Source organism: Misgurnus anguillicaudatus, chromosome 21 (genome assembly GCF_027580225.2).
Source record: "Misgurnus anguillicaudatus chromosome 21, ASM2758022v2, whole genome shotgun sequence".
NCBI lineage: Eukaryota > Metazoa > Chordata > Actinopteri > Cypriniformes > Cobitidae > Misgurnus > Misgurnus anguillicaudatus.
In genome coordinates, this window is record NC_073357.2 from 7,235,007 (window position 1) to 7,247,026 (window position 12,020).

A 12,020-nucleotide genomic window follows, 5' to 3' on the forward strand; every position below is an offset into this window, starting at 1 on the left:
GCCGTACCTTACGTATGACATAATGACGTGAAAGGTCACGCATAACGTATGCGAAACTACCGCTCCAGTGTATACAAGTGTGGAGAAAGTGGACCGTTCAGATGTTGTTGTATGTCAAATGATACTAATTAATGTCTTTGTGTCAGGTTATTGTTTAAAATGGTCCGCAAATGTGGTTCATATATACAATACGTAAGGTTACGCTGGCACGTCACATGACTGGTGCAAAACAGGATGTTGTGGTTTAAAAGTTCATATTTTTTATTTTTCTTGCCAAAAAATCACTTGGTCATGCACGAGTGATTTCAACGTTAAGTCAATGTAAAGACGCGTTAAAGCGCATCTGGAGATCTCGTGCCGCGAATGAGGCATTTAGCGCGGGGTGGTAGATGCGATTCGCCTCAAAAATTTGAACACGCACCTTACTGCTGATTGGCTACAAGTGTGTTTTGATAGTCGGCCCGACTGTCTTTTCTAAAGCATTTTTCAGAAATTGTGCACTCAGCCTAAGATGCTTTTTCTTGATGAGCAAAACCATCCAAGAAAATAAGTCTAGTTTTTAGACCAAAAAGATCAAATTTAAGTGATTTTGTGCATAAAACAAGCAAAAAAAAATCTGCCAATCTTAAATTTAGTGTTTAAGAAAAATTTTCAAGATTTTTTGCTTGTTTTATGCACAAAATCACTTAAATTTTATATTTTTGGTCTAAAAACTAGACTTATTTTCTTGGGACGTTTTGCTCATCAAGAAAAAGCATCTTAATTTAAGAATTTTTAAATATTTTTACTGAAAACAAGACAAAAATACTAAGATTTTTTTTCTTGAAATTAATTTTTTGCCGTGTAAAGAAAAAAATCTGCCAATGGGGTAAGAAAAAAATCTTGAAATAAGTGTACTTTTTTTAAACACTTAATTCAAGAAAAATTCAAGAAAAATTTACTTATTTTTTGCTTGTTTTAAGCACAAATTCACTTAACTTTGATATTTTTTGTCTAAAAACTAGCCTTATTTTCTTGGGTCAATTTGCTCATCAAGAAAATGCATCTTGATTTTAAAAAAATCTAGATATTTGAACTTTGGTGGAAAAACGCGTCGCGTTAACCAATCAGGAGCTTGCTCTAGTAGTGACGTGATTACAGGAAGCGAGTGGAGTCGCAGAAGCCCCTCCCATGACGCAAATTTCCGCGTGAATGTCTCGATGATTCGAATTTCACGTGCGCCTTTCACGCGAAAATGAAGCGAGTACACTCAAAATGTTCAAGCGCCCAACTACGTGCGGTAGATGTGAATTTGACGCCTCAAACGCGTCTGCTGTGAACTCAACATTATGCCTCGGTTGGGATCGTTTAGAGCCTTTTGAAGCTGCGTTTAATCTGGAATTTTAAATTGTATTGAAACTGTAAACTGTTGAGGTCCAGTAAAGTCTGTTAAATTGAGAAAAATCCTGTAATGTTTTCCCCCCAAAAAATTTAATTTCTTCTCGACTGAACAAAGAAAGACATAAACATCTTGGATGACGACGGGGTGAGTAGATTATAAGGATTTTTGTTTTATGAAAGTGAAATATTCTTAAACTTTAAAGTTCTGCATAATTAAGGGCGTGGTCAGTTGAGTGACAGGGGAATTGCCGCTGCTGTCACTTCTGTGTGGTTTTAGCAACCAGGCACCTCTGCTCCACCCACGTTCCACCTTTTTGCCCATTTTTGGTTATCCAGAAGTGACACGCGGTGATGTGCTGCCAAGATGGCGACGGCCGGCACCGCTCACTTTGGGCTTCAAAAATGCTCTTCAGAAACCTATGGGTGACGTCACGGACACTACCTCCATATTTTACACAGTCTATGGTTAGAATGGCACTGTACAGGGTTCCCACGGGTCCTTGAAAGTTTGTGAATTCGGGTAAAAAAAATGCAAGGCCCTGTGAAGTTTTTTAAAATATTATCTCTTGGATCACAGAATGAACCCCTTTCCAGAATGAAACCAAAAATGACCAAAATGAATGAAATAATGTGACCTTGTATGCCTTGCATTTAATACAAAGATTTGAAACGTTCTGCAGAGATAAACGGGTGTAAACTAAATCTTGTGGAAATTTTTGAAATTGCATTGCATGTCTTAATAACACGGTTGGGACACATTCCTCTTAAAGACCGAACACGAGGGAGTGTGGCGTGTGGGACAGCCTTACGCCATAAAGCAGTCCAGACATGTTATAATCCCATGAAACCTCATGCAGACCTGAGAATTTAAAAGCCATTTATAGGCATTTGTGTCCTTGAAGCCGAAAACATGCTTTCTGCATTGACATCAACACGCCTGGTGTAGCTTTCTCATGTCTGTGATGAACATGAATCAGTGTCTAACGTTGTCCACCCCCGTCCCATAATAACACTGTTCCTTCACTGTCTATATAAGACGCAAACTGACAAAGAGACATTTGGTTTGTTTTTAGCCAAATCTATAGGCGTCTGCTTGAAGCCAAATGAAATGTTCTTGCAGCTTGGATCGATTTCCAAGAAATGCAATTACTGAAAGAGACTGATTAAAGCGTAGGCCAAATGCATAAGTGTAAAGTGATGGTGTCTACAGTAAATTGAAAACATTAGCTGACGGAAAATGTTTTTACAGGAATCGTGGTGTGTAATTGGTTAGTCATCTTCAGTGTGTTTTTCACCATGATGTGCACCTTTGATCCCACCGGACGAACCTTTGTGAAGCTGAAGGCGACACGGCGCCGTCAACGCAATCTCACAACATACACTCTCAGGTACAGTGGTCGTATGATTGACAGTTACTAATAGAATTAAAAATCATCACAGAATTAAGTTTAAGTTGCATTGTGTGTCTCTCTCTCTTTTTCAGACATAGACTAGAGGAGGGTCAAGCTAGCAGCTGGAGCCGGAGACTCAAGTTCTTCATGTGCTGCACAAGAGCAAAAGATACACAATCTGTAGGATATATAACAACACATATATGCCAGTTATCACACTTTCTTATGTTCTCAGTTTAAATTATTCTTTCTCAGGATGCTTATTCGGAGGTGGCCAGCCTGTTCGCAGAGTTCTTCCGGGATCTGGACATTGTGCCGAGTGACATCATTGCTGGTTTGGTGCTCCTCCGACAGAGACAAAGAGCCAAAAGATCAGCCATTCTGGATCAGGTACAATGTTGTACATGTGGGAAATTACCATGAACACAAATTGCAAAGCTGTACTAATTACAGTAAATACTAATTGAAATGCTGTACATGTTGAAAGCTTCCATAAATACTAATTGTAATTCTGTAAATGTGCAAAATTATCGTAAATACTAACTGTAATAGTGTACGTGTAAAAAAATTACAGTAAATACTAATTGTAATAGTGTACCTATGAAAATTACAGTAAATACTAATTATAAGGCTGTACGTTTTGGAAATTACTGTAAATACTAATTGTTCATTACCATAAACAATAATTGTAACACTGTACATGTCGCAAATTACAGTAAATACTTATTGAAATGTACATGTTGGAAGCTTCCATAAATACAAATTGTAATGCTGTACGTGCGCGAAATTATCGTAAACAGTAATTGCAATGCTGTACGAGTGCGAAATTATCGTAAACACTAATGTAATGCTGTACGTGTGCGAAATTACCGCATACACTACTTGTAATGCTGTACGTGTGCGAAATTACCGTATACACTACTGTAATGCTGTACGAGTGCGAAATTATCGTAAACACTAATGTAATGCTGTACGAGTGCGAAATTATCGTAAACGCTAATGTAATGCTATACGTGTGCGAAATTACCGTATACACTACTTGTAATGCTGTACGTGTATGAAATTATTGTGTACACTAATTGCAATGCTGTGGGTGTGCGAAATTACCGTATACACTAATTGCAATGCTGTGGGTGTGCAAAATTACCGTATACACTAATTGTAATGCTGCACGTGTGCGAAATTACCATGTACACTAATTGCAATGCAGTACGTGTGCAAAATTACCGTATACACTACTGTAATGCTCTATGTGTGCGAAATTACCGTATACACTAATTGCAATGCTGTGGGTGTGCAAAATTACCGTATACACTAATTGTAATGCTGCACGTGTGCGAAATTACCATGTACACTAATTGCAATGCTGTAAATGTCGAAAATGACAGTAAATACTAATTGTAATGCTGTATGTCAAAATTACAGTAAATAGTAATTATAATGTTGTACGTTTTGGGGAATTACCGTAAACACTACTTATAATGCTGTACGTGTGCGAAATTACCATATACACTAATTGTAAGGCTGTACGTGTGCGAAATTACCATATACACTAATTGTAATGTTGTACGTGTGCGAAATTACCGCAAATACTAATTTTAATGCTGTACATGTCAAAATTACAGCAAATACTAATTGTAATGCTGTATGTTTACAAAATTAACATAAAGGTTCATTGTAATGCTATACATGTGGAAAATTACCATAAATAGAAATTGTAATGCTGCACGTGTGCAAAATTAACGTAAACACTAATTGTAATGTTGTACGTGTGCGAAATTACAGCAAATACTAATTGTAATGCTGTACATGTCGAAATTACCGCAAGTACTAATTGTAATGCTGTATGTTTACGAAATTAACATAAAGGTTAATTGTAATGCTATACATGTCGAAAATTACCATAAATAGAAATTGTATCGCTGTACGTGTGCGAAATTACCGTAGACATTAATTGTAATGTTGTACGTGTGCAAAACTACCGTATACACCAATTGTAATGTTGTACATGTCGCAAATTACTGTTAATACTGATTGTAATGTTGTACGTGTGCAAAATTATCATATACACTTATTGTAATGCTGTACATGTTGAAAATTACTGTAAACACTTATTGTAATGCTGTAAGTGTGTGAAATTACCATATACCCTAATTGCAATGATGTGGGTGTGCGAAATTACCGTATACACTAATTGTTATGCTGTAGGTGTGTGAAATTACCGTATACATTAATTGTAATGCTGTACATGTGCGAAATTACTGCAAATACTAATTGTAATGCTATATCTTTATGAAATTAACATAAATGTTAATTGTAATGAATTACCATAAATACACATTATAATGCTGTGTGTGCGAAATTACCGCAAATACTAATTTTAATGCTGTATGTTTACAAAATTAACATAAATACAAATTGTAATGCTGTACATGTGCGAAATTACCGTAAACACTAATTGTATTGCTGTTCGTGTGCAAAATTACCGTAGACACTACTTGTAATGCTGTACGTGTACAAAATGACCGTAGATACTAACTATAATGTTGTACGTGTGCGAAACTACCGTATACACTAATTGTAATGCTGTACATGTCGCAAATTACAGTAAATACTGATTGTAATGTTGTACGTTTGCAAAATTACCATATACACAAATGTTAATGCTGTACATGTTGAAAATTACTGTAAACACTTATTGTAATACTATACGTGTGCGAAATTAACGTATACACTAATTGTAATGCTGTAGATGAGCGAAATTACTGCATACACTAATTGTAATGCTGTACATGTCGAAAATTACCATAAATACAAATTGTAATAGTGCTTGACTCCTTAGTAACACCCTAACTGTGATGGGCAAGCACAACCTGGATGTAAAAGAAAAGTTGGATGTAAAGTTTTGCTGTAGCATTACTTTTAAATAGACAAATAGTCTCTGTCCACGTAGCTTTTAGATGATGTTTTCATATAGAGTGATGCGAAATCTGAGACCACGATTAATTTGGTCTATCAGTGGGCGTGTTAGCCTAATGGAAAGAGAAATGTTTTTGTTTACTACGTCTAATTACTATTACAGCCTTTTTCTGTTTGTTTCAGGCAAACAATGACGTTTTAGCCTTTCTATCTGGAATCCCTGTAACTCGCAACACTAAGTATTTGGACCTCAAGAACTCGGTATGTGAATACTGTACATGTGTCTTCGTGGTTTGTGTTTATCTCAGTTCATGTTTAACATTAGTGCTGTGCTTATGTGTGCTCATTCATCATTCATAGGCTGAGATGGCCATGTATAAAGAAGTGTGCTACTACATGCTGTTTGCCATGGCGGCTTATGGTTGGCCCATTTATCTCTTAATAAACCCAGCGTGTGGGCTCTGCAAACTCGTCAGTACCTGCTCGTAAGTTCAAAAACAGTATCGAATGTTTCTTTCATGCTTTAGAAACCAAGATAAGGCTGAATGTGGGTGAAGTGAGGAATTTTTTTTGGCAAGCTTTATTCTTCACGATACATAAAACATGTCGAAAACTAACCGTTCACACTTAACCTAACCAGACTACAACATGTCAAGTTTAGTTAGTCAAGTTTCTGCTCTTGCTAAAAGGAAAATCACAGCCAATCAGAACATATTTGATGTGTGAAATACAGCTATATATATGGAACAGGACTTTGAGCCAATGAGATTACAGTGTGGGCGGGGCCATCCAGCGAATAATTGAAGCTTTTATTCCCAATCATAATGAATACGTAGAAACTGTGGAACTACTAGGATTGATCCAGAACAAATCTTTGCACTTTCTGGGCTTATGGATAAATAAATATACGCAATATATAGTATTAATATATAATAGTACTAATTAATATTAGCAAAACAAATTGTCCATTCATTAACCCTTAAATTATTTTTTTGGTGTAATACAAACAAATGAAAACCTTCTACTGCCCTTTATGTTGATGCTGTGATATTATAAATGTTGTCTATAGTAGATAGCCAGCAGAGCACATTAATGGCATTGGATGGCTTTCAGATTTCTTTATCTTCTCTCTTGTCAGCTGTAATACATCAGTTTCAGGGTCTCGTCTGTCTCAGTCTGTCACCGTGGAGGAGGACAACTGCTGCGGCTGTAACGTTCTCGCAATGCGACGGCAATTTCTGGACCGAGACCTTAAAGAAGTTCAAATCGTCTACACGTCCTGTCACGACGCGGTTTATGACACCTTACATAACTTCTGTTACTTCTTAACCCGTGACCTTTAAAAACCCCTAAGGTTTGCGGGTCAATGTTCATTGGCATTAATAAGTTGTCTTCTCATGAAAGATTTGGGAACTTTGATGTGGTAAAATATGATTAAGGCAAATGATCGTCTGTATTGTGATGTGATTTGTAGGTTTATGAGACACCCTTCTTCGTAGCAGTGGATCATGCAAAGAAAAAAGTGGTAATCAGCATCAGAGGAACGTTGTCCCCTAAGGTGAGTTTTGAAACTCGAACACATTGAGATCATTTTTCATGAAATCTGAACGATTAAAGTGCACGTTATTGATGAAAAATGTGATACTTTACTAAACTATTTGTTATAGACAGTTTCAACAGTAACAATATAAAAACAAGCGGCTTTTGCGAAACTGAAAAGACCGAAAGTTAAGTTCCACCCAAACGCGTAACCACGATGCACAATAATGTTTTAAGATTGTAAAATCTATTTTAATAATAATAATAATATATTTAAAAATGAAACAATATATAACAACTGCACGATTATTACAAAAATCGTAATTGCTGATTATTTACCTTGATATTGTAATTGTGATTATTATTAGGCTATTGTTGTTATTATTGACGATTAATAGGTTTTACGTTGAAAATGTTGACATTTTTATAACTTTCTGTAAAGCAGCTGCATGGTAAATTCTAAACATACCAAACAAAATAATATAATGTAAATAAGACATAATTATGGGAGTTATGTTGTTAGTAAAAAAGGACACTTTAACTTATCAATTTATCTCTGATCTCTAATTCAGCCCTGTATTTGGTGCCCAAACATGCTGCCAAAACTCTGACTATGCATACGTTTTTAAAGTATTAAAAACATTGGTAACACTTTAGTATGGGGAACACTTATTAATTATTAATTATGACTTTTGCCTCAGTAAACTTCCGATTCACTGCTAATTAATAGCTAATAAGGTAGTTGTTGTAGACGTTAGGTTTAGGTATTGGATTGGGTTAAGGCAGTGTTTCTCAAACTTTTTCAGCCCAAGGACCACTTTATCTTCCAATTTTTTTCTGAGGACCACCTAACAGAATCTCACTCTAACACTCCCCCAAAAAACAACAAAATAGGAAGGATAAGCTAAGTTTAATATGCAACTGTTTCAAGTCAAAAACTAATTTTTTAAAAACAAATGCAATGCTATGTATGTTCAGAAATTATTATATGAATTTTATTTCATTTGAAAAAGTAAATGTGAAATAAGTTGCAGCTTAATATGAACAACAAACTTCACATGTGAAAAAAATGCAATTAAACATACTAAAACTGAGGTGGTGGGTATATGAAGTCTGTAACTATGGTAGCAATAAAATACTGGAAAAAAATATTCCCCTTAATGTCCAAAATCACTGAAATTACAGGGATTTTACACATGAACAAAAACTAGTACATTACAAAACTAATAGATCTGTGGATCTGTGGATTTTAGCTGCTTTCAGTTGATGCTTGATCTTTTATTTTGACTCCTCTTTGGTTTAGCCAACCGATCCATTTTTATGTTATTAAAACAGAAAGGCAAGAACTGATATCACAGTTTCGCAAGTGCATTAAAAATATACTTAAATAAGTGACAATTGTATAAACCAGGGGTTCTCAAAGTTTATATTCAAAGGTCCAAATCTGAATTCTCATTATTAACATAAGTCCAGAAAAACTTTATGTAAATCATTTGTTTATATAACAAATCAACACAAATAGTTTGGGGAAAAAAAGTGTATTTTGCATTTAAACTAAAAATAATTTTTTAAACATAAACACAAGAAATAATGCGTACTATGCTTCTCACTAGCCTCTTTCACACAGTAATTCTGGTAAATTACCATGAATTTACCAGAATGAATTTACCAGTAAATACAAAAATGTGCTGTTCACACATGCAGTGACGTTCCGTCTTTTTACCAGTAAGACATCATTCACACATCAGTATCAAAATACCGCTAAACTCGGAGAGAAAGCGGAAGTTACCTGTGGCGCGCGGCCGGCTAGCTCCGTCCGTGTCGTATTTGTAAACGGCGGGTTATGACTTAATATCCACGGTCCGTATTTTGTTGTTTTCACATCTGTGGCAAACGGTTGCGAAGTTGCTCGTGACCAAACAACATTGCGTTAGGCGGCGTCAAACGGAACCTGCGCGTTTGCACATTAGGCTTCACAGATGGTGTGCTAAGGACGTCGGCAATTTGGCAATTAGATGGTAAGCTGTTTTAAACAACTTTGGTGAAGAAATGTGGATGTTAACTTCAGGTGTGCTCGACTTTTAAGCAACATGTGTGTGGAAACGTCCGTAAACAGTCTGGGGGAAACCGCGTCACCTGTATAAAAAACTTTCTGATTGGCCCGATCTGTCAGCGCGGTCTGACGTCATCTAAATGCCGGTAATGCTATATTTTTCGTTCACACACAGCGCTTACCGGCAAATTACCGTTAATCTTACAACCTGTCTTACTGGTAAATTGGGAGCACTGATTTACCGGAAAGGTTCTGTTCACACATGACATGTTAACTGCAATTTACCAGTAAATTACCAGTAAAGACTGTATGTGTGAAAGGGACTAATGTCTCAATGAATTACGGTGAAATGACGCTACATCCATAAGCCAGGGGGCGCTCTCGGGCAGAAACTTAATATGCCCTGCAGACGAAGAACCAGACACACGAAGCTCCAGGAAATGTCTTAAGGATATATTTATATTGCTGTTCTTCAAACCTTTTCAGGTATTTTCATGATAATAAAGAATATGTATAGTGATTATGTTTGCCGAGTGTTGCTTTTTCAAATGCATGTTGTAAACGACTCCAACCAACAGTGATTTCAGATTGATATGGACTTACTGATCAAAAGCCGTAGTGCATGAAGTAGCTGTGCACAATATCTGGGTGTGATGGCTACAGCGTCACACAGGAATTTTTTAAATAACTCGTTTTATTTTCGGACCAGGAATTCTCGAACGAACGAAACGAATGGTTTACAAGTTTAATATGCATTTGTAAAGTAGCAAATGCACACATTTAGCAATCACATAGAAATGAATGCACTTGTAATATGAAGTGGACGCGGGTCCGGAACAAGTTCCCGTCGGGTCCAGACTTTGAGAACCCCTGGTATAAACACTTGCCTAGTTTAGGTCATCTTTTGGCGGACCACCGGGGGGGTTTGGCGGACCACACTTTGAGAATTACTGGGTTAAGGGATATAAAATAAGGTCATGCAGAACAAGGCATTAATATGTCCTTTATAAGCACTAATAAAGAGCTAATATGTAAGCTAATAAGACACTAGTTAAAAGTGAGAATTGGTCCCTATACTAAAGTGTTATTGCACATCGTTGGGATATGTGCACTGCGGTATGTGCATTTGCGATATTATGCCGATTTTTGTATATCTTGCGGCCCTAACTAAAAGTCATCTTTTATTATGGTGGTTTTCTTGTCATTTTGGAATTATTGTAATTACCAGTGATGGGAGTAACGCGTTACTGTAACTCCACTACTTTTAGCGATAACAGGCATGTAACTAAAAACTTTTTTTAATCAAGTAACGCAGCTACAATTACTGAAATCCAAATGAGTTCGTTACTCGCGTTACTCTATTTTGTAAAAATGTAATACTTGCAGACAAAACATTTCTGATCTAATGTCGCAAGACCGTGGTGGGAGGCACAACGAATCATTAAACTTTATCATGGCCGACAGTGCGTATGAATATGAAATATCAAAACGGGACAACATACCATTGTTTAAAAATTGTGTGCGAGTCCATCCGGTCTCATGTTTGTAAATTATCTATGCACCCTGCGCTGTAGAACTGTTAAAATTGGTTAAAACTCCAAAGTATGTGTGAGTGCGCATTTGGTTTCAGTTTTGGTTTCACTCGCTCATGTCCGACAAAACAATCCACTCGCTCTGTGTCCGTCCGACAAAACAATCCACGTACTCCGTTTTCTGATTAAATAGCTTCTTTTAATCTTGTTTATCATTTAAATCAAAGATAAAAAATATACAAACAATATATGATCTTAAATCTTAAATATCATGGGTGCGGTAAAGAAAACTGTGTGACGCCACTGCAATTCAAAGAGCGCATTACCGCAAGCTTCACAGTCCCCAAATTCTTAAAGAGACAGTACACAATTTTAACACATTATAAAAAAGGCTCCTACAGTATGTGATATATTAGAGTCTAACGTGTAAAATAGCCCATCCATATAAGAAACTTTATTAAAATAATGCAGTACATAACCGAACTAACAAAAGAGCGATGCCCACTGTGGCCCACAGCCGTTTATTATAAAAATAATTTGTTACATTTATATAGCGCTTTTCTGCAGCACTCAAAGCGCTATAATTATTATAATAATAATTTTAATAATAATGTAAAAAAAAAAGTATCCACACTTTTCCTACGCCCCATGAAGCTTTGCGCGAATTATGGGTGCGACTTCCGGCGCGTACTGTCACTGAACCACAGCCGGTATTTTCTATGATGATTACGGTCATAATTTCATGTATGAGCCAGTGTGAGGATGAAATTAAGAAGTGTCCTGATACATCAAGATATATTCAATCGTTTCATGTTGTTCCTCGGGGGTGACGGGTCTTCAAAGAGCAAATACAAAAGCACAGAGACATGCCGTATCTCTACAGTGGGACAGTCAGTCGAGTGTTTAATACATGGAATATACAGAGACTTCTTGTTTTTAACCTTTTCAGGTGGTGGTTTAAAATGTCACAACTGTCCCTGCTGTGAGTTTTTTTTAAACGGCAATTTTTAATCGACTTGTTGGAGTTTTTATTATCAAGCTTCACGCGATCCGACAGCAGCAGTAACTTATGCTTCTCATTCAACACATTGTAAGTTATTTAAACAAACCATAATAAACATATTAAACTACTATTACATGTTTTCAGTATTGATTTCGTTTTATGGAAATATTATTATGCACTAAATAAGACATGAGCTTATGAAA

General features: G+C 36.3%; 1 protein-coding gene across 1 annotated transcript in view; it reads left to right on the forward strand.

The window, feature by feature from the left end:
- Positions 1-12,020, forward strand: part of dagla (diacylglycerol lipase, alpha) — a 73,649-nt gene that overhangs the window by 30,141 nt on the left and 31,488 nt on the right. The window contains exons 5-11 of the mRNA XM_055183023.2: positions 2,630-2,768; positions 2,864-2,951; positions 3,027-3,161; positions 5,874-5,951; positions 6,051-6,175; positions 6,829-6,982; positions 7,165-7,248. Of these exons, the coding sequence (XP_055038998.2) occupies positions 2,630-2,768; positions 2,864-2,951; positions 3,027-3,161; positions 5,874-5,951; positions 6,051-6,175; positions 6,829-6,982; positions 7,165-7,248 (803 nt within the window). The remainder of the gene's footprint in view (positions 1-2,629; positions 2,769-2,863; positions 2,952-3,026; positions 3,162-5,873; positions 5,952-6,050; positions 6,176-6,828; positions 6,983-7,164; positions 7,249-12,020) is intronic.